The sequence below is a fragment of the Ochotona curzoniae genome, unplaced genomic scaffold (genome assembly GCF_017591425.1).
Source record: "Ochotona curzoniae isolate NIBS_2020 unplaced genomic scaffold, NIBS_Ocur_1.0 contig_908, whole genome shotgun sequence".
NCBI lineage: Eukaryota > Metazoa > Chordata > Mammalia > Lagomorpha > Ochotonidae > Ochotona > Ochotona curzoniae.
The window spans coordinates 16,724,647-16,752,453 of record NW_024466607.1 but is presented as its reverse complement, the minus strand read 5'-3'; the positions used below and the strand labels follow the sequence as shown (position 1 = coordinate 16,752,453).

The window sequence follows — 27,807 nt, the reverse complement described above, 5'->3', positions numbered from 1 at the left end:
TGACTGTTGAGTTCACTTGTAGGACATGGCAAATGTTTTTGGTACACTTGTCCAGAGTTGACCTTTTCCTCCCTTTGTGCTAGGATGTCTGAATTGATAGAAAAAGAAACTGAAGAATATCGTAAAGGAGATCCAGACCCATTTGATGATCGACATCCTGGTAAGACATGTGTTCTCTTAAGCTTGGGTTCTGTTTTCTTACAAAAGGAAATTGAGAGAAATACTTTTCAACATAAAATAAATGCTTTTCAACTGATTTGACATCTCCTGTGGTACATTTTTATTTACTTATTATTATTATTTTTTATTTGAAAGGCAGATCAGATTTATGTAGAAAAGAAGAGTCCTGTGGTAAATTTTGAGATGTTTTGTTAAAATATTGGGAAGGTGGGGGACAATAAGGCAAAATAACTTCCTGGGAAAATTGAAATATTTTTGGAACTTACAGATTAAATAGTAGGTAGTAAAGGCACTAACTTCATTTGGCATACTTTAGTTAGTTGGTATGATTACAGGGACTCAAATAAGACTTACCATGACAGTTTTAAATACCAAATTGTGTTTTCCTTTGTGCCTTATCTTTCCAGTAAGATTTATCTTGATGGGGAAATGCGTTTGACAATGCACATTAGTTGGGAAATCAACACACAGATCTTTGAAGAATAAACATACTTTTTGTTTCTTGTTAGCTAAAGTAAGCCATCTCTGGTTAACTTAGTTTTATTTTGGACTAATTCAGTTAGAATCATGACACATCTACCTTGTTGTGAAGTTTGCTATAATACAAAATTGGGCAGGACCTTAGACTGCCGTTTTTATTTTTCTCTAAAGTGGATTATCATGGACAAAGCTTGTCATGTGTGGGTGTGTACTGTAGATGCTCTGTAGCTAGAAGCAGTCCTTTGTGGAGAAGGGTTTGAAATTTTGTGTGTGAAGAGAAAGCAGATAAGTAGGAATTAATGAAAGTTAGATTTTTATGTCGACCTTGAATATTCAAGGATTTATTTCTGTTTTTTAATACTTTTGTTTCCAAGTGTAAATAAACTGGGCATTTGAAATTGTTTATATGATAGTGTCTGTTGCCCCTGTCCTACACATTTTTAAATGACTGCAGATGATAATTCACTTTTTTTATTTAAAAAATTATTTGAAATATTGTTTACATAGTTGAGATGGATGCACACCCGTGTGAGCCTCAGATTAGAGTGGGGAGGGTTGAAGAATGGAGGAACGGAGGTCGGATGGATTTTTCAGTTTTTTTTCTTTTTCTCCTGTGTCTGCAGGAAGTGGGGGAAGTGGGAAGGAGAGAGGGTTGCTGCTTGCTATCAAACTGCATTAGCACTGGGGATGGGGGACCATTATTTCATGATGCCTTAAAGACACTAATGTGGGAAAGCATGTTCCAAGAAAGTATTCACACCTTTAGTAAGGCATTCAGAGCTTGAAAGAGTACAGAAGTGAATGGAAAACGGACTAAAGGTCCAGCACGACGGCTCAGTGACTAAATCCTTGCCTTGCACGTGCCAGGATTTGTTATGGGTGCCACTTTGTAACCCGGTTGGTCCACTTCCCATCCTGCTTCCTGCTTGGGAACCTGAACCTGTAATAAGGGTGATCTGGTTGAAGCTCCTGGCTCCTGACTTCAGATTGGCTCAGCTCAGCTCAGCCCATTGTGGCCACTTGGGGAGTGAACTGCTGTGATGGAAGAACTTTATCTCTTTGTAAAGCTTCCTCTCCAATAAAAATAAATACATCTTTAAAAGAAAAAACAAAAACCTCAAACTAAATTTGTGGGAATAGGGTTTGAGTGTGTCTTATCAAGATACCTGGTTATGAGTCCCAGCTCTACTGCAGATTCCAGCTTCTTGCTAATGCACACAGGAGAAGCAGCAGATGAGGGCTCAGGTGCTTGGGTGTGTGGCACCATTTGAGAGACGTGGCTTGATCCAGCCCAGGTTATTGTAGGAATTTTGGGGAGTGAACCAGCAAGAGGAGCTCCGTTTCTTCCTGTCTTTCAAATGGAAAAAATTTTTTAAATAAAATTAAGGATTATAAAAAAAATTAAGAGATGGTCGCGCTAAGTGTCCTTGCTTTAGAAAGGATGAAGTGATGATGGAGAAAAAGAAGAGAATCACTTATTTTTTTTTTAGTAGGGACTTAGAATTTTTTATTTTTTATCTATTTTAAGGAATATTTCTTACAGGCCTAATCACTTAAAAAGATCTCAGTTTTATCATTTGTAAACAGTGAGAGGACCCTGAGGTCATCCTTATTTGTGTTTATGATACATCCTCTAACTTTTGTGGATTACTGTGAGTTCCCGTAGCTTGGTAAAAACTTCCCTTCAGTAGCTTGCATCTTTTCTTCATTCTGTGGCTAAATTTGCCTTTCCAATAGTCTGAAAGGAAATTAAAATAGATGGTATCTGTTTTAAGATTATAGCACATCTTTTGATCATTAGCTAATTCTTTTACCTTCAGGTTATACATTGAATAGGTCCTAGATCTGTTATCTTTTTATAGGTGATAAAGATGTTTAAGACCACTGCATCTTTAGGTTAGTGATTGCTTAGTGAAATTCACCCCATGCCTGGATGTCCACATGGGTTCTACTATTTATCTGCTGCTGCAGTCATTGTGTTTGGACATGGTGGAACCTACCTTCCCCAGGCCACCCGTCAAGGGCTTGGTTTCTGCTTTCTTGTGACTACATAGTCAGGGGTTTTCTTTGAAAATCTGCTTCATCACAAGAATCTTGTGGTGGTGGTGGTGGTTTTTGCTTGTTGGCATTTTACTGGTATTTATAACAACCTAGGTGCCTTTGTAGAGCTCTGAGTTGATTCACTGGGATGACTTACTCATTCCTTTGTTCCCCCCTCTTCTCTTGGTAGGTCGAGCTGATCCAGAATGTATGCTGGGCCACTTGCTGAGAATCCTCTTCAAGAATGATGATTTCATGAATGCAGTAGGTTTGCTGTTTTTACTTTCTTCCAGAGATTATTAGCAGATTCTATAATTTTATTTATTTGTTTTTTATTTTGTAAATTGTTTGCTTTTTGCTAAAGCTTTGGCGAAGTTGGGATTAGAGTGGGCATTGGTCCAGTTGGAATAAGATGATCCTGGGTTATGTCTTGTTAAAGTCTTAGTTGTGGGCAGATTTATTTTCTCTTTGGTGTAAACTTTGCCTGAATGAATACTGGTGGGGTCCCAATTCATGTATGTTCATTTTTGGGTAAGATTTTGAATGTGAGAATATAAGAAAATAAAGGTGATGTGCAGGATGTAATTCTACACTGACAGTGGTGTTTGCACTTGGGATGTGGTGGAATAGAAAGGTCCTTTCTCTTTAACTTGATGCTTTTGTGGAGAGTAAAGAGAATGAATGTGTGTAAAGAGTGACTGAGGGTAAGACTGTTCCACTCACAGCTCCTGCAGATAACAGTTACCCAATACATCAATACATTGTAGCTGTTAGATGGGTTTTGTTTGTTTGTTTTTTAAGACAAAAATGATGCTTGAGGGAAGGGATTTTGGGGTTTATTTCTGGTTTCAATACTGCTCTGTTGTTCAATGAAAGTTTGGTCTTGGGGCAAATGACTTCAGCCTCTTTAAGCTTTATTTTCCCCAAATGTTATCTGTCTCATCTGTAAAATGAGGATACTAGTAAGATCGCTCAAAACATTCTTGTAAGCTTTGAGTAAAATTAGGCAGGCCTGGAAAGGGCATAGCTCAGTGCCTCTCACGTCATGAGGACCCCATGTTAGTATAATGATTCCCAAATTTCTTTCTTTTTTTTTTTTAATTTTCTTTTTTTACCCAAATTTATTTATATGTAACCAGTGTTGCTTCTCAGCTGCAGGTCACTTCCTCCTGCCTTCTAGAGAATGTTGCCTGGAGGTAGCCCACCGGGTGCCTTCAGTTCTTCTGTGTCTAACCTCCATTGGCTGCACAGTCGGTTTCTCTTATTTGACAGCTCAGTAATGAGCTGACCAGCTAGAGGGATCCTTTACTCTCTTGTGAGCTCTCCTGTTCAGAGAATTTACAGATCTTGTCATTCTTTTCTCCTTCAACTTTGGATAGCCATCAATTCTTTCTTTGTCATCAGACCTTAGTTTAACCACTGCTATCTCTTACTTGGTTACTGCAATAGCCTCATTTGTTTCTTACTGTTTTTCCTCCTTTAATCCATTCTCTGTAGTACAAAAATCTTCCTGAACCACAAAATATCCTGGTACCTCTTTCTTAATATATATTTGTGGTTTCTCAGTGTCCTCAGAATAAATTTAAATTCCTTAGTTTAGTGTAAAATTCTAATCTGTTCTCTCCAGCATCAGTCTTTTCCCTACTGGCTCCCTCTTCTCCCACTCTTGAGTAGATAATTCTCTTGTGCATTTTGTTCTGGTTTAGAATCATCATCTCTCTAGCCTTCATTGATTCCTCTGCCAGAAATGTGTAATTTAGATGTTTCTGTAGCATGTTTCTGATGTTACCCTCACTCCAGCTATCAACTTTCCTTGAATTCTGAGAAATGTTTTCATAGTGGGTTGAGTCAATAAGTATTTATTGTGGTGTACATAGCACCAAAGGGAGTGTCATTTAGTAGAGATTTAGTAAGTTCTAAATGAGTGCCCAAAAGAAATTTTACTTACATATACATATTAATAGGTATATGCAGTTATGACAGATTCAAGTTTTTCACTAACCACTGTATCTGAAAAAATGTAAGAGGTTTTGGGTGATTTTTTGTGATATCCCTTGAGCTTTAATTTCTTTGGTGGCTAAGTTATTTTTATAAAGATTTATTTATTTATTTATTTTACAAAGTCAGACATACAGAGAGGAGGAGAGACAGAGAAAAATATCTCCCATCCAGTGATTCACTCCCCAAATGACCACAGCAGCCAGTGTTGTGCCGATCCGAAGCCAGGAGCCAGGAGATCCTCCGGGTCTCCCATGTGGATTCAGGGTCCCAAGGCTTTGTGCTGTCCTCCATTGCTCTCCCCGGCCACAAGCAGGGAGCTGGATGGGAAGCGGGGCTGCTGGGATTACAGCTGGCGACCATATGGGATCCTGGTGCGTTCAAGGCAAGGACTTTAGCTGCTAGGCCACGGCACTGGGCCCGCTAAGTTGTTTTGTGGGGGACTTACAGCTTCAGAAAAAAATTTGTATAACAGTATCATGGATCATAACTACTAATAAAAACTAAAGGTTCACTTCATGATTCATTTGTGTTTTAAGACTAAGATGGGAATATGTTATTGTTTATTGGACTGGATTTTATTTTTTTTTTCTTTGCAGCTGGTGAATGCATATGTGATGACAAGCCGAGAACCCCCTTTGAACACTGCGGCTTGCAGACTCCTGCTGGACATCATGCCAGGGCTAGAGACTGCTGTTGTCTTTCAAGAAAAGGTACTGACTAAAAAGAAATGACATTTTATTGTTAATTGAATAGTGAACTGTTTGATATGCCTTGAATGCTTACAGGCTTTTTTCTTTATTTTTTTTTTAAGAGTTATTTTATTTTTATTGGGAAGTCAGATATAGAGAGGATAGACAGACAGAAGTATCTCCCATCTGATGATTCACTCCCTAAGCGGCCATAATGGCCGGTATTGTGCTGATCTGAAGCCAGGAGTCCAGATCCTCTTCTGGGTTTCCCACGTGGATGCAGAGTCCCAAGGCTTTGGGCTGTCCTCAACTGCTTTCCCAGGCCACAGGCAGGGAGCAGGATGGGAAGCAGGGCTGCCGGGATTAGAACTGGCACCCATATGGGATCCTGGTGCATTCAAGGCAAGGACTTTAACCACTACACTAGGCCACGGCGCTGGGCTCTAATTCTTAATTTTTTAAGTTGAATTTTTGGGAGTGTAGACTAGTGTAGCCACTGTGGAAGTTAGTATGGAGAGTGGTCAGGAACCGAGAATTGATCTACCATACAACCTAGCTATTGCATTCCCGGGAATATATCCAAATGAAATAAAATCTACATACTATAAAGTGACCTGTAACAGTTGTATATTCAAAATGACACAATTCATAATACTGAAAACATAGAAACAACCCAGATGCCTATCAACAGATCAATGGGTAACTATGGTACATCGGCTTTATGGAATACTGAGTAAACATAAAAAGGATGAAATCCTACTGTTTGCAACAAAATGGTCCCAAGTGGAGCCGATTCTGTTTAGTGAAATTAGGCAGTCCCAAAGGACAGACATCATATATTTTCTATGGTATAAAGATTGAGTCTTATTGACTAAATTGAATTCTGTTGCATAAATGTACCTACAAATGTATTTTAGTAAGTCATCTATTGGCTTTTAGGGCATTTTTTACTCTTAAGAACAATGTGGCAATGTTTTGGCGTTTTTTTCTCACAGGATTGATGTTTTTGTTTATCAAAGTGATCCTTTTCAGAATTATGCTGTTTAATTTTCTTTACTGTAGGAAGGTATTGTTGAGAATCTTTTCAAATGGGCCCGAGAGGCTGATCAGCCATTGAGGACTTATTCTACTGGACTGTTAGGAGGTGCTATGGAAAATCAAGACATTGCTGCCAATTACAGAGATGAAAATTCACAATTGGTAAGAACTTTCTTGGAATGAATTTTTGTATAATATGAGAGAATATTCCCAACTTCTTACCTTCTACTTAAATCTGAAGATGTAGATTCTGTTTACTACCTTGTACTGAAGTATGGCTTACAGTGTCATTTCTCCAAGGTTATATTCTATGAGTTTCAGTTTTACCTCTAAACTTTGAAAATAGGTATTTTTCATTTTGTCAAAGAATATTTTTAATATTTATTTATTAGAGAGTGAGCACTAGCTTTCATAAACTAATTTACTTTCCAAATGGCTGCAGACATGGCTATGTCTTTACAAACCTGAAGCCAGGAGCCAGAAATTCCATCTGGGTCACCTACATGGGTGGTAGTTCTTGGGCCGTCTTCCGTTGCCTTCCCACTCCCATTTGTAGAACTGTATTGAAAATGGAACAGTTGGGTCTCAGTTGGTGCTCCAACATGGGAGGTTGACATGCCTTACTTTTTGCTGCATGATGCATGACATCATACATTGTAGAAAATTGAATTAGAAGGTACTTCTTGTATGTAGAGCCTAGCAGTTAAATTCCAGCATCCCTTGTTGGACTACCTGGGTTTGATACACAGCTGCAGCTTTTGACTCTAGTTTCCTGCTGCCACAGATCCTAGGAAGCAGGAAAGAAGGTTTGAATAATGGAGTTTCTGCCTCTGTATGAGACCTGGATGGAATTCCTGGCTTCAGCCCTGGTCCAGTCCCAGGTGTTAAGAGCTTTTGAGGAATGAACCAGTGAATGGCAGTGCTATACTCTCCGATAAATGGGCTTAAAAGGCTGATCAGCTGTTAAGTATATGTTCTACTGGACTATTAGGAGATGTCTCAAATAAATCAATAAGAAATTTTAAAAGGTGCTTTTTTTCAGTTAAAAATTTTAACATTGTGCATGGCTTTTTTTTATAATAGACATTTTATGTGAACTTTTAGAGTACTCCATGTATATATGGTTTTAAAAATTATAAACTCATCCTTTAAATGTTCTCACAAATTTTTTAAGTACTCATGTAGCAAAGCTGAATTTTATAGTGAACAATCATTAATATACCAGTTAACTCAGGAGCATTTTACTATGCTTTGTTACATAACCATCTGTCTGCCCTTTTGTGTATCTTTCATTCTAATTTGTTTTTCAATGTAGTATCAAAGTTGAAGACATAATATATCTCTTTAAAACAAAGCACAATGCCACCTTTTGGGTTTGGCCCAGAAAGTAATTTTAAAAGTGAACTTGAAAAATAAACTCTGTTATTATACACGCTAGAGATGACAGTGTTTAACAGAATACAACTTGCACTAGCTAAAAGTTTGAAAAGCCTTCATGTTTGATGTTTGAAGAAACTTTTTAAAAGTCATGACCATGTCTAGTTTCTGCCTCTTCAGATATGATGGTCCAGCCCCACTTGACCCAAAGAGATCATTTGTGAATGATGTGTTTTACATATAAATCTTCTGGTTTAGGTTTTCTGGAAGATTTTATGGGGGCAAGACTTTCAGGCTGTTGTTTATTTCATCAGATTATAGAACTCAAGTCTATATTTATCAAATCTAATACTAGACATTGGACTAATGCGTGAGTATCCACTTCTTAAGTGGAAATAAGAATTATTTATTAAGAGTTATTTAAGTAAAGATGTGTAAGAGATAACTCCTTTTACTCAATATCTGCTGATAGGTGGCAATAGTGCTTCGAAGACTGAGGGAGCTACAGCTTCAGGAAGTAGCCTTGCGGCAAGAAAACAGACGTCCCAGCCCACGGAAGCTCTCTTCTGAACCCCTTTTGCCTTTGGACGAGGAAGCTGTGGATATGGATTATGGCGACATAGCAGGAAATGTAGTGGATGGAGAGCAAGAAGAAGCTTCTGGAGATGTGGAGATCTCTTTTCATCTTGATTCAAGCCACAAGACCAGTAGTAGAGTAAACTCTGCAACCAAATTGGAGGAAGGAGGATTGAAGAAAAACAAGTCAGCAAAACAGGGTGACAGGGAGAACTTTAGGAAAGCCAAGCAGAAGTTGGGGTTCTCATCTTCTGATCCAGATCGCATGTTTGTTGAGCTTTCTAATAGCAGCTGGTCAGAAATGTCCCCCTGGGTGATTGGCACCAATTACACCCTTTATCCTATGACTCCTGCCATTGAGCAGAGACTCATTCTTCAATATTTAACTCCTCTAGGAGAATATCAGGAGGTAAGAGCACCGTTCACACTTCAGTTTATGTATATACTTTACTTCTAGTAGTATGTTTTTACTCAGAAAAATCTCCTTCAAACCTATTAAGTCTTATGTAGATCACCTGTGATAAGTTGGCTTGACCAGAGTGTGCTTAAATGTTTATAAGTGAGAAGAGGTGAGGTTCCTCATTTCTTCAATATTACTTGGTCATAAGAAGGAAATAGGAAATATGTGAAAAGTCAAAATTTAATACTTGTTTTTGCTCTTCATTTCAGCTACTTCCCATATTCATGCAGCTTGGATCACGAGAGTTGATGATGTTCTATATTGATCTGAAGCAGACTAATGATGTCTTGCTTACGTTCGAGGCCCTCAAGGTAAAATTTTCCACAACTATTCATTTGCTTAGCTTTTTCTTTTTTTTCTTTCTTTTTAAAGATTTATTTTTATTGCAAAGTTAGAGATACAGAGAGGAGGAGAGACAGAGAGGAAGATCTGTCCAGTGATTCACTTCCCACGTGACCGCAGCAGCCGGTACTGTGCTGATTCGAAGCTGGGAGCCAGGAGCTCTTTCCTTTCTCCCACACGGGTGCAGGGTCCCAAGGCTTTGGGCCGTCCTTGACTGCATTCCCAAGTAGCCACAAGCAAGGGGCTGGATGGGAAGTGGGGCCGCTGGGATTAGAAGCAGCGCCCATGTGGGATCCCGGTGCATTCAGGGCGAAGACTAGCCACTAGGCCACTGAGCTGGGCCCTTCTTTATTTTTTTTAATGGGAAAGACAGATTACAGAGAGAAGGAGATACAGAGAGAGAGAATTTCCTTCTACTGGTTTACTTCCCAAGTGGCCGAAATGGCTGAAGTAGAGCTAATCCAAAGCCAGGAGCCTGGAGCCTCCTCTGGGTCTCTAACACGGATGCAGGGTCTCAGGACTTGAAGATAGCAAGCAGGGAGCTGGATGGGAAGTGGAGCAGTCGGGTTTAGAATCAGTGCCCATATGGCACCCTGGTATATGCAAGGCAAGGACTTAGCCACTAGGCTATTGTACTGGGCCCTAGTGAGCTTTTTCCTTACTGAGAAGCTCTTAACATGTTTTGACAAATAACATCTGTGGTTTTATTGCTGAGGGTGTGCCTGTTGCCAGATGCGACAGACTAAAGCCAATGAAACATGCTCATTAGGTAGAGTGATGAGACTTACTAGCAGTTGAATGTTGAGGTATGGTAGCTCTTGAGCTAGGAGTAACCTCTTATTACTGAAGAGAAATGAAAAATTATAGAGACACATTAAGAAACTGGAGGGTAATTGGGACACTGGAACTCAAACTAGTACACTGATGTGCCTGTGTCACAGGCTGTGACTCAGCCTGGTGCTCCACAATGCCAGCTCATTTCGTTGGGTAAGTCAGAATTTCAGTGTTGCTATTTCAGAGCTGTGCTGTTCAGTGGAGTGTTCTATGATGTTAGAGATAGTACGTATCTGCCTTGGTCAGTGCAGTAACTTCTTGGCCATTTTTGACTCTGGAATACCTGAAATGTAGCTAGTGCCTTGAATTTATTTAGTTCTAATTTCAGTGGAATTAGTAACAGATGGCCATTGACTACTTCCTTGAACAGTACAGTTTTAGAAGTTACTGAAATGCAGTAGAACTAAGGTGATATGCCTTTCAGACCCCAGAAATTTTACATATGAGGGAGGCCAGACATACTTGGAGCAACATATATCCCTACATTTGAGGTGTGGGGGTGTAGGTGGGGGTCTATGTATACATTCATGTGTATGCTCGGAACGTGAGACAAAGCTGGAAATCAGAGGTGTGTCTCAGGTACCTGAAGGTAGTACTTTCATTTTCACTTTAAAACAAGACACAGTAGACAGATTGACATTACTATTTCTGCAAGTTTTTGAAGAATGTTATTGTTTAGCTGCTTCCATGTAAAGTCTTGAGTGGTAAAAGGGGAAAATCATGAAAGAGACCCTTCCTACAGGAAGACTGTAGAAAGAGCTGTGCCATTTGTTTAGAAGGAAGACGCAGTGGTTGAAGAGAAGATATGGGTATCAAAGTTAGTACAAATAAAGTAGATTAAAATAATAAATTGAGGAGAAACTGGACTTTATGTAGGCAAGCGAAATAAGTGAATAGGCAGAATCTCTGCCAATGGCAATGAGGTAAGCTGAGTTGTAGGTGATAGTGAGCAAAGTCTGGAGATGATTCTTAATAAAGGTCAAGGCTGCTTGATCTTTGCTTCCTCATTAATCCATAGTAACAGTGGAACTATCTTGTGGTAGTGACGTGAGAAATCTCCCCAAGTGTTACAGGGGAGCTTCAGTTGCTTTTCAGAGGGAGGACTGGATGGAAGGATAAAGAGGCTGTGGAGCAGACCAAAAAATACGGTAATAAGAGAAGAGGGGACATGAATTATGTGTGAGAATTAGCCTGAGTCTCGATGTGGAGAGAATTTCTAAAAATGATTTTGCCATTGACCTTGATCAACTTGGTATGGCTATCAAACCATGTAATTGCAAGTTTGTATTATCTATCCCTGCAAGATAACCTTTGAATGGGACACAGAAAGAACAGTCCTCTTTCTCTTAGGGCTTTGTCCATATTGGGCTGAATTCAGAGTCATCTGTCCCTGAAAATTGTACAGATTGGACCTCCCAGATAAACTTGAAGGAATTAAATGGAAAGTTAACATAAATCTGTTAAAGATCTGTTGAAAGTGCATACTGGTTAGTTTGAAAAATTTTCCGGTTTCCGTGGTTTGCTCACGATTTTTTGGGAATATATTGAAAATCAGTTTAAAAGAAGGTAAATTTCAGCTAATGCTGAGCCATAGCTAGAAGTTGGAGCTGATTGTAATAAAGGAAGTGAGAGGGTTGGCAACACTTCGTTTCTTAAAAACTGTTGAAATGTTACGTTTAAAAGAGCTTTTTGTTTAAATGAAGTTGTGAAGAGGTGCCTGTCTACCTAGAAAACTCTTTAGATTTAGCAGCTTAATATTCTGTCAAGAGATGTACTTTTTTTCTGGATTGTTTGGTGGTAATTGTGTCCTTATTGTTTAGCACTTAGCTTCTCTCCTGCTGCATAACAAATTTGCCACAGAATTTGTTGCTCATGGTGGAGTACAGAAATTGCTGGAAATTCCTCGTCCTTCAATGGCTGCAACTGGTGTATCTATGTGCTTGTATTACTTGTCTTACAATCAGGATGCCATGGAAAGAGTAAGTACAGTCCATTTAGGTATATGGGAATGGGGTTGAATAGAAGATAGTTTCTCTGTTTTTAAAGAATTATTTTTATTGGAAAAGTATATTCTCAGAGAAGGGAGAGAGAGAAAGATCTTGCATCTGCTGGCTCACTGCCCAAGTGGCTGCAGTTCCTGAAGCTGAGCAAGTCTGAAGCCAGAAACCAAGAGCTTCCTCTGGGTATCCCATGCAGATGCAGGGTCCCAAGGATTTGGATCTTCCTTTGCTGCTTTCCCAGGCCACAAGAAGGGAGCTGGATGAAATATAGGGATACCAGAATATGAACTGGTGTCCATATGGGATCCCAGCACATGCAAGGCGAGGACTTTAGCCACTAGGCTACAGCTCTGGGCCCATTTTTAATAGTTTATTTTATTTATTTGAAAGAGTTACAGAGAAAGGGACCTTATATCTGCTGATTCATTCCCCCATATGCCTGCAACTGCTAGGGCTGGACCGATCCAGAGCTAGGAGCTGCTTCTGGATCTCCCATGTGGGAACAGAAGCCAGATTTTTTTTCTAAAGATTTATTTGATATTTATTGGAAAGGCGGATATACAGAGAGGAGGAAGATCTTCCATCCGATGATTCACTCCCAAAGTGAGCGCGATGGCTGATGCTATGCCGATCCGAAGCCAGGAGCCTCTTCCGGGTCTCCCACGCGGGTACAGGGTCCCAAAGCTTTGGGCCGTCCTCGACTGCTTTCCCGGGCCACAGGCAGGGAGCTGGATGGGAAGCGGGGCTGCTGGGATTAGAACCGGCGCCCATATGGGATCCCGGGCGTGCAAGGCGAGGACCTTAACCACTGTGCCCCCACGCCGGGCCCCAGAAGCCAGATATTTTAAAAGATTTATTTATTTTTATTGGAATGCAAGATATACAGAGAGGAGGAAAGAAAGAGAGGAAGATTTTCTGTCCGATGATTCACTTCCCAAGGGGCTGCAACGGCTGGAGTCGTGCCAATCTGAAGCCAGGAGCCAGGAGCTTTTTCCGGGTCTCCCACATGGATGCAGGGTCCCAAAGCTTCGGACTGTCCTTGACTGCTTTCCCAGGCCACAAGCAGGGAGCTGGATGGAAAGTGGGACTGCCAGTATTGGAACCGGTGCCCATATGGGACCCCGGGCACTTTCAAGGCGAGGACTTTAGCTGTTATGCTATAGTGTTGGGCCCCCCTCTTTCTTTTCTTTTCTTTTTTTTTTTTTTAAAGATTTACTATTTCCATTGAAAAGTCAGATTTACAGAGAACAGAGGAGACACAGAGAAAGATCTTCTATCTGTTGGTTTACCCCCCAAGTCGTAGCCATAGCCGTAGGTGAGCTGATCTGAGGCTAGGTGCCTGGATCTTCCTCTGGGTCTCCATTGTGGTTGCAGGGTCCCAAGGCTCTGGGCTGTCCTTGACTGCTTTCCTAGGCCACAAGCAGGGAGTTTGAAGGAAGGTGAAACAGCTGGGATATGAACCGGCACCCAAATGGGGTCGCAGCACATACAAGGCAAGGACCCCAGCCACCAGGCCATTGTGTTGGGTCCTAGGAGCCAGATTCTAGGAGGACAAGAATCTGCTGCTGCCTTCCCAGACACACTAGTAGGGGGCTGCATTGGAAGTGAAGTAGCTGGGACTGAAAGGGTTGACCATTTGGGATGCTAGTTCCACAGGTGCCAGCCTAACGCACTGCAAGTACCAGAGGCTACTATGTGTGTAAAGGCAGAATTAGAAAAGGTTTAGTATCAGGAGTGTTAGTTATCAGTCATATTAGTAAATGTAGCCATTTTTATGATTTGGGTGACGTCTCCTACTTTGGAACCTTTTCCTCATCTGTGAAGTAGGAATCTAAAACCTATATAGCAGTCACTGTGAGCATTAAATGTGGAATATATGTGTTGACAGTAAGTATATGTTGAATTAATTTGGATAGTTTGCAGATTTGAATGGATTATGTTGTTAAATTGTAACTTCAAGAATGGCTTGACCAAGAGTGATCATTGTAGCTTGCAAAGATACCAACCTGTACTTGAGAGTTTTTTAAAAATCTTTTCTAAAGGCTCCTTTGCCCCCAATTTTTTAAAAAAAAATGTGTATATATATGCATATATATATATGTTTTGCTTCAATATTTTGCAGGTTTGCATGCATCCACACAACGTTCTGTCTGATGTGGTGAACTATACTCTGTGGTTAATGGAATGTTCTCATGCCTCAGGATGCTGCCATGCTACCATGTTTTTCTCAATTTGTTTCTCATTTCGGGCTGTCTTGGAGCTCTTTGACCGCTACGATGGTCTTCGTCGTCTGGTGAATTTGGTGAGTTTCTTTCAGAAGCTTCTTTGCACTTCCGAGTAGGAGCACTGCGTATGTGCACTGCCCTTCAGTAGCACCTCTTTGGAGAGGAAGCTTGTGATTGGATGAGTTTTGTTCTTACTCGTTGTGTAAAGTCTTTTTCCTGCCTCCTTGTTTTGCTTCCTCCTTAGTGGTTGGAGAATTCTCTGGCCATTGTATTTTTACCTTGGTTCTCATTATACGAGGACTTACTCTTGAAATTTTTATCTTATTAAGTTGCAGTTTTATATCTATGTCTTTCTATGTGATTAAAACCTCTGTTACTTTTTGATATGGGTTTGTAGTTGTGCTTTCATCTAGCTGCTATTAGCATGGTAAAAATATAGAAACACTTGGTTATTTGGCAATTCTCTCAAATTTGTGTGTGCTTTTGTTTTTTATTCCTACTGAATCCCTCAAATCTTTCACCTTGTTCTTATTAGATTAGTACTTTGGAGATTCTAAATTTGGAAGATCAAGGTGCCCTTCTGAGTGATGATGAAATATTTGCTAGCCGGCAAACTGGGAAACATACTTGCATGGCCTTGCGGAAGTACTTTGAAGCTCACCTGGCCATTAAATTGGAACAAGTAAAGCAGTCGCTTCAGAGGACCGAGGGTGGCATTCTTGTTCATCCTCAACCCCCATACAAGGTGAGAAGATATAGTTCTTAATTGTTAGTGCTCCCAGTCACATCTTGGCCTGAAGCTCATATTCAGATCTGTGGAGTCTCTGAGATACACATTATGTTGGGTGATACTTGTCCTGACTGGAAACAAAAAATTGAATGTAGACACATAAGTAAACCTTACAGATTTAGATTGCTCCCAATTTTTTTTTAAGATTTACTTATTTTGGGCCCGGTGTGGTGGCCTAGCAGCTAAAGTCCTCGCCTTGAATGTGCCAGGATCCCATATGGGCCCCAGTTCTAATCCTGGCAGCTCCACTTCCCATTCACCTCCCTTCTTGTGGCCTGGGAATGCACTCTGGGACAGCCCAAGCCCTTGGGATCCTGCACCCATGTGGCAGACTCAGAGGAGATTCCTGGCTCCTGGCTTCGAATCGGCGCAGCACTGGCCTTTACAGACACTCGGGAATGAATCATTGGACGGAAGATCTTCCTCTCCCTCTGTCCTCCTCTCTCTCTATATATCTGACTTTGCAATAAAAGTAAATTATTTTCTATTGGAAAGGTGGATTTACAATGAGAGGGAGAGAGAGACAGAATGATCTTTCATTTGATGATTCACTCCCTATGTGGCCACAACAGCTGGAGCTGAGCCGATCCAAAGCCCAGGAACCAGGAGCTTCTTCTGTGTGTCTCATGTGGATGCAGGGTCCCAAAGCTTTGGACCATTCTCAACTGCTTTCCCAGGCCGCAAGCAGGGAGCTGGATGGGAAGTAGGGTACCCGGACATAGACTAGCACCCATATGGGATCCAGGTGTATGCAATACGAGGGATAACCACTAGGCTATTGGTCCAGATCCAATGTTTCTACTTTCATCTTACATTCATGGGGAAGCAAAGTGTGTCCCTTTGCGTTGACTGGCTTCTTATGAGCCTCTGGATGGAGTGTTTATCTGATGCTACCCTTCAGTCTCAGGTGAGGGTCAGTGCAGCCTGGGAAAGGGGTCATTTGGTTGACAGGTAGGCAAACTGTAGTATATAGGGTGGGGGAGGTCTGTGACACCCTCAACTCCACACACACATTGTCACTCTTGAAGTTGTTGGGCTTTTTCTGTTGCTGCTGCATTGGCTTGCCGTGGGTATGGCATGCCTAGGATCCTGATGCCAGGCCCCTGGTCTGCGTCTTCCTGATGGTTATCTAGTAGTAACTTTCAGAGAGAATCAATAGGTCGATAAAACATGTCTGCCTTTACGTGTTGTAGCCTTAGTGTAGAGGAAGCAACCCCTTATGTGGGGATGGCCCCGGGCCCTGGCATTTGGCTTAGGCTCTAGGCCATCTCCAAGGTCCTGCCAAGGAAAGAAAAAAAAAGCACCTTTATGATTTAAAAGAGACAAATTGAAAAGTTATCAATTACGTGGTGCTTGATTCTCTCTGTGGCTGTGATACACACTTTTTAGGTTATACAATAAAAGGTGAAACATTACATAGCCATTTAACGTAAGGACTATTTATTCTAGAATTGTAGAATTTGAGATTTATTGTTACCTTTGTTATTAATGAAAATCTGTTGACCAGTGAACTGTGTTTAAGAAAGTAAGTGGGGAATGATAGAGTTGGATATAATGATAATGTCTCTCCTCCCAGGCATGTTCATATACCCATGAACAGATTGTGGAGATGATGGAGTTTTTGATAGAGTATGGCCCAGCACAGCTGTACTGGGAACCAGCTGAAGTCTTCCTCAAACTGTCCTGTGTGCAACTCTTGCTGCAGCTCATTTCAATTGCCTGCAACTGGAAGACATATTATGCAAGGTGGGATCTGAGAGAAGTTTCAAATGAAGTTCCATTCTGCTTACTGCTTTTGTAAAGTTGATACTGGTTTGCACATGGTGTGTGATAAATTTCTCTTGAGTTAATTTGAAGTTTTAGACTTGAATCTGAGAAACTAGATTAAACATGAACGCATTTTAAAGGTACTTGTGTGTGCATGTATATATAGACTCAGTGATTATAAATATTGCTTAGTAGGCCTTTATAACATCTATACTCTTAGAAGTTGAATAACTTAGATGGCTGTAGCTGTGGAGTTGCGGTTGCAGTCCTGCCTTCAGACTGGAGTGCAGTGATCTGTCGTACTGTAAATATCTTGTTATTATTTGACAGCCATATGCAATGTTTATTTTACTTTCATGTAAAGCTTTTTATCTTGAAATTCAAAACACTGTTGAATTTTCACAGTCCATTTAAGAGCAATCAGTGTGCTGAAAAGGACAGGAGTCATAAAAAGGGTAGCTTATATAATGAGGATATTGGATGGGTTTTGTTTGAGGATGGTATAAAGAAAAGGTAGTGATAAAATGTGTAAGCAGTAGTTTCTTTCCTTCTTTCCCTCTCTAGTGAGCTTTATTTAGGGTAGCTGTACCTTGTTTATTAAATCCCAAGATATTATATATAGTGGGAGTACTTTTGGAGTAGTGTTCTCAACTTTTCTGGTCTTGGAAACTTTACCTTATTAAAAATTATTGGGAACTCTAAAGGTGTTTTGTTTCTATGCTTGGTCTGTAGATGTTTTCTGTGTTAGAAATCAAAACTGAGAAAATGTAAAAATATTTAGGAGTAATGTGAACCCATTGTATGTCAACATTTTTTAAAATTTCCAAAATAGAAACACGATTTTAGCAAGTTTTAAAAAATGTTTGGTTTGATAGCTCATGTTTTCTTTACTCAGTCTTTTTGAGACATAACCCATCACATGGCCTCTGGATGAGCCACTGCGTACTTGTGAGAAGATAAGAAATAACATCTTAGTATTATGTGCAGTGAAAATAACTTGACATTGCAGCATCTTTGGACCTTCTGAAAGCGTCTTGGAGACCCCTAAGTCTCTAGACTAAACTTTGAGAACCACTGATTTAGGTGCTGAAAATAAGTAGGCTATTATTTTACTTGGAGAACTGCTTAAAATATATTTGAAAGCATAAGATAGCTATGAAGGTTGTAAATAGGTTTTAAAAGATTGCTGTTAAAAAAGATTTATTTATTTTGTATTATAAAGTCAGATATACAGAGAGGAGGCGAGGCAGAGAGGAAGATCTTCCATCCAATGATTCACTCCCCAAGTGAGTGGCAATAGCCGGTGATGTGCCGATCTGAAGCCGGGAACCAGGAACTTCTTCCAGGTCTCCCACACGGGTGCAGGGTCCCAAAGCTTTGGGCCGTCCTCGACTGCTTTCCCAGGCCACAAGCAGGGAGCTGGATGGGAAGTGGAGCTGCCGGGATTAGAATCGGCACTCATATGGGATCCTGGCACGTTCAAGGCGAGGACTTAAGCCGCTAGGCCACGCCGCCAGGCCCTAAAGTATATTTTTGACTGGGAAATTTTTGTTTGTATTATACACTTAATTTAATATTATTTTTAAAAAACACAATAAATGTTTATTTCCACCATGGCATGAATAGAATCTTACAAAGAGAAATGAAAATTTCTCTCCAGTAACCATGCTTTAAATGAAATATTTCATAATATTTAAAGATATAAAGATTAAGCAAATATATCTACATAGCAGCTTGTCCTGTGGCCAAGATTGATTTATTTATGTATTTGCTGCTTTTTCAGTTTCTTTCCTTTTTGGTCTGTCTGAAATAATCTTCAGAATTGGAGTGTATTCTCTGTTTATGGTTTTATGCATATATAGTTATGTATTTATATCTGTTAATGCAGTTTTGCTTTCTATTTTTCTAAATTAGGCAAATATTTTCTTACATGCATCTTTTGCAACTTTATTTTTTTCATTTTTAAAAAATATTTTATTCAAAAGTTATATAGAGAGAGAGGAGAAAAGAGAGGAAAATCTTCTGTCCGATGATTCATGTCCCAAGTGGCTGCAGTGGCCCGAGCTGCACTGATCCAAAGCCAGGTGCCTGGAGCTCCTCTGGTCTTCCACGTGGGTGCAGGGTCTCAAGGCTTTGGACCGTCCTCTGCTGCTTTCCCAGGCCACAAGCAGGGAGCTGGATGAGAAGTGGAGCTGCTGGGATTAGAACTGGCACCCATATGGGATCCCTGTACGTTCAAGGCGAGGACTTTACTATGCCAGGCCCTTTCCATTTTTGTAGTTTTAACATTCATGTTTGTGTTTAACCTAAATCACTGTGTTTCTTTACTGCAGTGTCTGCCTTCATTGATGAACACTAAATGTCTTTTTTTGTTGCGTATTCTTTAATAAATGGCACCATGAACCAAACTCCTTTTGAAAGTTCTTAAAGATATAATGTGTGGAACATAGGTTCCATGATGTTTACATTTTTCTATTTATTGGATGTTTCCAAACTGTAAAATTTTCATAACCTTTTCTTCTCCCAACTCCAGTATATTGGCAACTTTGATTTCTTCTTATGCTTAGCAGTTATTGATGTTACATATTTTAAACATTTATTTGTGATTTTTTTCCCCTAAAATTCAGTTATTTTGCATTGTAGTGGTGAGAAGAGTCAGAGAGGTCTTTCATCCACTAGTTCACTCCACTGATGGCTGCAACAGCTGGAACTGGACCAGGCTGGAGCCAGGAGCCTCCTCTGGATCTCCTATGTGTGGGTGGGAGGAGACCAAGCGTTTGGGCTTTCCTCTACTCTTCCTGGGCTTTGGTTCATCAGAGTTGAGTTGGCCACGAAAGGAACTGATGCAGGAGGCAGCTTTATGCCACAATGCTGGGTTCTTTGAACTTAGTATTTCCTTAGGCAGATTGCCAGAGGTATTAAGAATATTTTCTCTTATTTCCAGATTAGTTTTTAGAAAGAGTATCCTAAGTTCTACTCCTGCCAAGTTTGGGAACACTTTTCTCAATGCACACTAGCATTGAGTAGGGTTTTAATCTTAGCAGTGGGAGTTAAAAGTTCTGTCATGGTGACTTAAAAATTTCTTGCTGCATGGCTAGGAATAGAGCCACACAGGTAGTGGTTCTGATCTGTTTTGTATCTTTCTATAAGCTGTTATTATTGTGGCTGTGTTTTAGTTTCCCTTTGACTAATTATTCTTGCTGTCCAGGAATGATACTGTGCGCTTTGCCTTGGATGTCCTGGCTATTCTCACCGTGGTGCCAAAAATCCAGCTCCAGCTGGCAGAATCTGTGGATGTGCTAGATGAGGCTGGCTCTACTGTCTCCACTGTGGGTAAGTGATACCTTGCCACTCTTGTTGGGTCTTGGCCTGGCTTTGCTTTCCTTTGCTGTTATGGTAATTTGCTTGAACTTATGTGGGGATGTTAGAACTCATGATAGTGGGGAAGGATCTTGCCATTGACTTGCTAGTAGTGCCATACAGATTTCCTGTAAAGGGAGTCATGTGAGTACACTTGGATTTTTTAATGTACAGGCTTTTCTGCATTCCTGAAAACTGTATGCATTTTGGACAAGCAAGGTTTGTGAGAAAAGTGGTTTGGGATAGATAGTAAAAACTTAAGCAGTGTGAATATTTTTTTTTAAGTTTTATTTTTTTAATTGTTATTAACATTGTATTATGTGATACAGTTTTATAGGCACTGGGATTCCCCCCACCCCTTCCACAACCCTCCCCCCATGTTGGAAGCAGTGTGAATATTAACAAAAAAATAGTGGCAGATAACTGAAAATGGGTAAAAATGATCTTGCACAAAAGGAAAATAGACTTTGAGATATACTTTATTAAGATTAGGGGCTTGGTGTGGGTGATGCTGAGGTGGACAGGGGAAGTATTGGAGATATTGGTTATATTTTATACAAACAGTTCCTTATACTTTAAACATTTTTTAAAAAAAGATTTATTTATTTTTATGACAAAGTCAGATATACAGAGAGGAGGAGAGACAGAGAGGAAGATCTTCCATCCAATGATTCACTCCCCAAGTGAGCACAACGGCTGATGCTATGCCGACCCGAAGCCAGAAGCAGGAATCTCTTCCAGGTCTCCCACGCAGGTGCAGGGTCCCAAAGCTTTGGGCCGTCCTCGACTGCTTTCCCGGGCCACAGGCAGGGAGCTGGATGGGAAGCGGAGCTGCCGGGATTAGAATCGACACCCATATGGGATCCCAGCGCGTTCAAGGCGAGGACTTTAACCGCTAGGCCACACCGTCAGGCCCTACTTTAAACATTTTTGTAGTTTCTTCTTTAGAAGAAGACCAAAATAATGTAAATGGAACCTTTTGATTCAGAGTATTGAAGTCGATCATGAGTTTTATAAGGAATGATATGACTTTTTTTCCCCTTCCATTAGGTATCAGCATTATTTTGGGAGTGGCTGAGGGTGAGTTCTTTATCCATGATGCTGAAATTCAGAAGTCAGCACTTCAAATTATCATCAATTGTGTGTGTGGCCCAGATAACCGCATATCCAGTATTGGCAAATTTATCTCTGGAACTCCTCGGAGGAAGCTGCCTCAGACCCCCAAAAGCAGTGAGCACACCCTGGCCAAGATGTGGAATGTGGTGCAGTCCAACAATGGCATCAAGGTTCTCCTGTCCTTACTCTCTATTAAGATGCCCATCACTGATGCAGACCAGATCCGTGCCCTGGCCTGCAAGGCTCTGGTGGGCCTCTCTCGCAGCAGTACTGTCCGGCAGATCATCAGCAAACTGCCCCTTTTCAGCAGCTGCCAGATCCAGCAGCTGATGAAGGAGCCTGTGTTACAGGACAAGCGCAGTGACCATGTCAAGTTCTGCAAGTATGCCGCTGAGCTCATTGAAAGGGTGTCAGGAAAGCCACTACTCATTGGCACAGATGTGTCTCTAGCACGCCTGCAGAAAGCGGATGTTGTTGCACAGTCAAGGATCTCGTTTCCCGAGAAAGAGTTGCTTCTGTTGATACGAAACCATCTCATTTCTAAAGGGCTAGGAGAAACAGCAACGGTGCTGACAAAGGAGGCTGACCTGCCCATGACTGCTGCCTCCCATTCTTCTGCATTTACCCCAGTAACTGCTGCTGCTTCACCTGTCTCTCTTCCCCGAACCCCTCGAATTGCCAATGGCATTGCAACTCGACTAGGCAGCCATGCTGTTGTGGGTGCCTCTGCCCCATCTGCCCCCACTGTCCATCCTCAACCACGGCCGCCTCAGGGTTCACTAGCTTTGCCTGGACCATCGTATGCAGGCAACTCCCCTTTGATTGGTAGGATCAGTTTTATCAGAGAGAGACCGTCACCTTGCAATGGCAGGAAAATCAGAGTGTTGCGGCAAAAGTCGGACCATGGCGCCTATAGCCAAAGCCCAGCCATAAAAAAACAGTTGGACAGACATCTTCCTTCCCCACCTACGCTGGACAGTATCATCACAGAATATCTTAGGGAGCAACATGCTCGCTGCAAGAACCCGGTTGCCACTTGCCCACCTTTCTCTCTCTTTACTCCTCACCAGTGTCCTGAGCCAAAACAGAGGCGACAAGCGCCAATAAATTTTACCTCAAGGCTAAACCGCAGGGCATCATTTCCAAAGTATGGAGGGGTAGATGGTGGATGCTTTGATAGACACCTTATCTTTAGCAGGTAAGAGGTCCTCTCTCATCTTTGGAATTGGAATTATATTTCTATTTAAATCAAGGTATTGGGACAGCACCTGCATAGAGTGGCTAGTCTAGATAGTCATTTCTTGCTCTGAAATAACTGTCACTTTAATACATAAGCAATCTGTGGTCACTTTCTGTTTACCATGGAGTTCTTTGTCATTAGTGGCATTACTTGCATATTGCATTATCATCCCTAGAGAGCTCATGCTTTCCAATCAGCACCCCATAAGTGGTCTAGTGCTGGTTCAGGTTGCCTCCTATTTTGAATTTAAAGTGTGTGTGCTTGTGTGTGTACATACACACACATATGTATACACACTATATATATGTAAATAACATATACTTGAAAGGCATAGAGACAAACAAAGATCCACCTGTTTGTTCACTCCCCTAATACCTGCCACAGCTGAAGCTTCGCCAGCCACCAGGAACTCAATCTGGTTTAGGGGTCTGTGGCTTTCCCATCTTCTCTGCTTCCCAGAGTGAGCATTCGCAGGTAGTCAGAACAGGCATTCTGATATGGAATGTGGTCATCTGGACCAGCATGCACTAAGTACCTGCTTAATATTGTGATTCTTTAATCTCTGGAAAAGAGATCACAGTTGTAAAGGAGTGCAATTTTTGTTATTTAAATCTGTGAATGGAAGTCCCTTTCTCATTTTAATTGAAAAGGAAGCTTTGGATTGTGGTATTTTAAAGACTGTACTTTAGACCTAAATCCTCCGAGCAAGGTTTTCCTGTTCTGAGTGACAGCACATTTCTTTGTCTCTGAATTTCTTTTGTTTTGTTTAGATTCCGTCCTATTTCAGTGTTCCGGGAAGCCAATGAAGATGAGAGTGGCTTCACCTGCTGTGCGTTCTCGGCACGGGAGCGATTCTTAATGCTTGGCACCTGCACAGGGCAGCTGAAGCTGTATAATGTATTCAGTGGACAGGAGGAGGCCAGTTACAACTGTCACAACTCGGCCATCACACACCTTGAACCTTCCAGGGTGAGGGTCCCTTCTTCCTGGGTCCTCTGAATTGTTCTAAGATGGGTTGATGAACTCCCCTTTTAACGGGGTTTCTTTTGAAGTGGTCTTGCTTTGAAAGTGTAGGTGAAATCCAGTAGACCCTAAGGGGAAACTGAGGAATATGGCTACATATTGAGAGAACCATCTTTGTTTCTCCAAGTTTTTTTCCCTTTGTTTGAAATTGTATTTTAATCATTCAGAAAGATATAATAGTAATACTTTCCTAAATATATTGTCTTTTAGTATACTACAAGTACCTGTATTTAAATTCTAGTGACTTCTGATTATGTCTTGGTTCCTGAGAGTTCTGTTTTGTCTTTAATCCAGTAATGCTTTTATGCGCATATTTTTAAAATACTAATGGTAGATATCTCCCTCTGCATGTATGTCAACACACGGTTCCCCTCCTCGGGCCTTCTTTCAGGACGGGTCCTTGCTGCTGACATCTGCTACTTGGAGCCAGCCTTTGTCTGCACTTTGGGGAATGAAATCAGTGTTTGATATGAAGTATGTATCTGCTCTTGCAGCCTACAGTCTTTATGTTTAATTACATAATTTATATCACTTTCATCTGGTTCTTTGGGAAAGAGGGATGCTGTGATTGCTAACCTCCATGTTTGAGGCTCTCAAAGTATATACTTTGAATTGGTCAGCAGATTCTTAATCAAATGGCCATCTGTTTACTTTCTTACGTTCACAGCAGACAGTTGTGCGCTCATCTCTGGTATTTGAAAGGCACATGTGCCCTGTGACCATTTTTCAACCAAGGGTCTGCTGAGACGAACTGATGGAGGGACTGTTCTTTTTAATCTAAATGTGTAATTGTTTCCTCTGTGGGAGCCAAAGCATAAGAGGCTGGAGAGTGTGTGGGAGTGTGTCCTCAACGTATGACATTTTAGTGCTTGTGTCTGTCCGTAGGCATTCCTTCACAGAAGACCACTATGTTGAATTCAGTAAGCATTCTCAGGATCGGGTCATAGGCACAAAGGGGGACATTGCCCATGTAAGTGCTTAAGAATCCACTGCTTTCAGTTTGTTTTGCCCATTTGTCAGTGCTGAAGTGTTCTGGACTAATTGTGAGGACTTAAGTGGGTATCTAGAAATTGTACAGTGATGTTCTATCTAGTTAAACTTGGAAAGTATGTTAACGTATTTTAAGCTCTGTGGGAAAAATGTGGAAGGACTGAATGTGAACTTAGTTTGGCTGTTTGAGGAAGGTCTCACCTGCACAGCAGATACTGACTTTTCGCCAAGTATTGAGTAAGACAAAGTCATTGCCTTCATGGGACTGTATGGGGCCTAAGTTGGCTGGAGAAGGAGGTAGATTAAGAGGAAGGAAATGCTTGGTGGTGTGGTCAGGACCTTGTTTGTAAGCTTCACTGGTTGGAGAATGTTTAAGCATAGCCTTGAAGGACTTTGGACTATCAGGCAGATTTCTAGATAGTAGTATTCTAACAAACAGGGAATGGCCAGGAAACAGCCCTATTTGGGAGATGGGAGGGAGAGGAAAGCATAAGAGCTGAGGTCAGTAATGAGTATGTACCCTGAAACATCTTGTAGGAGGTAGTTGGAACTTTTGGCTTTTCTTCTGAGGAAGATGAGGACAATAGGAGGATGGCAGATTTGTCACTGAATATAAAATTTCCGAAGAATGACTGGTTTCTGTGAGAGAGGCAACCACAGATGTTCAAAGACAGGAAGATATTAAGCCCGGCACAATGCAGATAGGCACGGAAGCCATGGGAAGTAATAAGCCATAGTCCTGAGGTTTTATATAATGACATTTGTTCAGAATTATACAGATTTGGAGTTGAGAAATCTTGGATAAAGTGAAAATTAGTAGAATTGTGCACATATCAGTAGTGATTATAGTCATGAACCTGGATAAGAACAAGGGACTAGAGAAAAGAGGTGTGCCCTGTCATCTGCCAGTATTAGAAGTTGCCAAATTAGGGAGGAGTCTTGATAAATGAGCAGTAAGGCAAATGGAAACTCCAAGAAAAAGATAGCGTAGAGACCAAGGGAAGACTTTTTTAAGGAAAGATTGATCAGTGAAGTCAGAAATTACTGAGTTGTATAAGGTTGAGAACTGGTTATTGTAAAATAACTTTTTTTTTTAAAGATTATTTTTATTACAAGGTCAGATATACAGAGAGGAGGAGAGACAAAGGGAAAGATCTTCTGTCTGATGATTCACTCCCCATGTGACCTCAATGGCAGGTGCTGTGCCGATCTGAAGCTGGAAACCAGGAACCTCTTCCAGGTCTCCCAGTTGTGTGCAGGATCCCAAAGCTCTGGGCCATCCTCGATTGCTTTCCCAGGCCACAAGCAGGGGCCTGGATGGGAAGCAGAGCTGCTGGGATTAGAACTGGCACCCATGTGGGATCCCGGCATGTTCAAAGTGAGGACTTTATCCGCTAGGCCACGCCGCTGGGCCCCGTAAAATAACTTTTAACAGTGTGAAGGTTGTTTTAACTTTATCAGGAAGCAGTTCTGGGGCTGGGGTTGTGTGGTTAGGCTGGCATCCCATATTGGAGTGCCAGTTCAACTCCTGATGGCTCCACATGCCCTGCAGCTTCCTGCTATTGCACCAGGAAAGGCAGGAGTTGACGGCACAAGCCCTTGGCCTGCCACCCATGAGACCAGGATGGAGCTCCAGGTCCTGGCTTTTGTTTTATTTATTTATTTATTTTTAAAGTAATTTTGCACACTGCTGAGACAGTCCTGGCTATAGAGGCTTCATAAGAGAAGTGAAATGGGCACACTGAATGCCATCACTTTTTGAAGTATATTGTTGAGAAAGCAGAGCAGAGAAGTAGGGTAATAAATAGCTTAATGGAATTTGGGGGTGATAGAGGGAGATTTTCCCTCAGCTTTTCATTTGAAAATACTAAAATAGACTATAAATACATGGAAAAATTAGTGCGTGGCTTCATCACCTAGATTCACCAATTTAATATTTCATCATATGCTCTGTGTAAATATGTTTCTGAGTTACTTGAAAGTTACAGACATGACCTAGCATTTATCTTTTAAAATAAAAGCATTTTATTACTTGATCATTTCTGCAAACTAAGAAAATTACAGTAATTCGCAAGTATTATCTAGTGTCCGGCCCAGACTCAGTTTTCCTAGTTGTTCTGTTTTGAAATATTATTTCTGCTTTTTAATGCTATTTAAAGATTTATTTTATTTTGATTGGAAAGTCAGGTATACAGAGAGGAACATCTTCCATCTGTTGATTCACTCACCAAGTGGCCTTAACAGCTGGAACTGAACAGATCCAAAGCCAAGATGCCAGAGCCTCTTCCAGGTCTTCCACGTGGATGCAGGGTCCCAGGGCTTTGGGCCATCCTCAACTGCTTTCCCAGGTTACAACAGGGAGCTGGATGGGAAGTGGAGCTGCTGGATTTAGAACGGGTACCCATATGGGATCATGGCACATTCAAAGAGAGAATGTGAGCCACTAGGCTACCACACCGGGCCCCCTGGTTATTCTTGATGTGTTTGACTTAAAACAAAAACAAAACAGAAAACCAAAAACAACTTTTGGGCCTGTGGTCTAGCAGCTCTCGCCTTGAACATGCCAGAATCCCACATGGTCGCCGGTTCTAATCCTGGCAGCCCTGCTTCCCATCCAGCTCTCTGCTTATGGCCTGGGAAAGCGCTAGAGGACGGCCCAAAGCCTTGGGACCCTGCACCTGGGTGGAAGACCCAGAAGAAGCTCCTGGCTCCTGGCTTCAGATCAGCTCAGCTCTGGCCATTGTAGCCACTTGGGGAGTGAATCAGCAGACAGAAGATCTTTCTCTCTGTCGTTCCTCCTCTGTGTATATATCTGACTTTGCAATAAAAAATAAAAAACAAACAAAAACTTTGTTTTAACTAGCTAAAATTCACATACTTCATTTGGTCGCTATGTCCAATGTTTTAAAATCCAAGACCCATTTCTCTGGTTCTCTTGACTGACTGTTTAAGAGACCTGGCTAGTTGTCCCGTGGTCTAGATTTGTTTGTTTTCTTGGAATGTTTTCTTATTTTTTTTCTCCTACATCAGAGGGGGAAAAAGATTGTTTTAAAGATTGGAAATGCCGTAGCAGACCTGTAAACTGATGGGAAGATCTAGTCTCTTCCATGAACTGTTAATTGTAGATTTTGGAAACTAAGTAAGGTGGATTAAAGTGTAGTACATTGGTGATTTTAAGAAAAGAGTGTTTCATGGCTGCTGCTTCTGCACAGGGACTCTTAGGGTGTTCGGTGGGCAGTCACCACTTGATCGGATCTGTATAAAGAGTTTCTGTTTTAA

At 41.2% G+C, this 27,807-nt stretch overlaps 1 protein-coding gene across 4 annotated transcripts in view; it reads left to right on the top strand.

Annotated features, from left to right (window-relative positions):
• The window catches only part of DCAF1 (DDB1 and CUL4 associated factor 1), a 66,372-nt gene that overhangs the window by 22,122 nt on the left and 16,443 nt on the right, over positions 1 to 27,807 (top strand). For 2 of the 4 annotated variants that reach the window (XM_040994550.1, XM_040994549.1), the window contains exons 3-17: positions 84 to 160; positions 2,891 to 2,964; positions 5,298 to 5,411; positions 6,453 to 6,590; positions 8,278 to 8,790; positions 9,051 to 9,152; positions 11,838 to 11,996; positions 14,140 to 14,319; positions 14,778 to 14,987; positions 16,609 to 16,778; positions 20,008 to 20,132; positions 21,210 to 22,473; positions 23,286 to 23,484; positions 23,930 to 24,012; positions 24,424 to 24,508. In XM_040994550.1, the coding sequence (XP_040850484.1) occupies positions 84 to 160; positions 2,891 to 2,964; positions 5,298 to 5,411; positions 6,453 to 6,590; positions 8,278 to 8,790; positions 9,051 to 9,152; positions 11,838 to 11,996; positions 14,140 to 14,319; positions 14,778 to 14,987; positions 16,609 to 16,778; positions 20,008 to 20,132; positions 21,210 to 22,473; positions 23,286 to 23,484; positions 23,930 to 24,012; positions 24,424 to 24,508 (3,493 nt within the window). Of the gene's footprint in view, positions 1 to 83; positions 161 to 2,890; positions 2,965 to 5,297; positions 5,412 to 6,452; positions 6,591 to 6,612; positions 8,176 to 8,277; positions 8,791 to 9,050; positions 9,153 to 11,837; positions 11,997 to 14,139; positions 14,320 to 14,777; positions 14,988 to 16,608; positions 16,779 to 20,007; positions 20,133 to 21,209; positions 22,474 to 23,285; positions 23,485 to 23,929; positions 24,013 to 24,423; positions 24,509 to 27,807 lie in introns of those variants that run through there. The other 2 variants (XM_040994551.1, XM_040994552.1) reach the window with 2 other exon arrangements.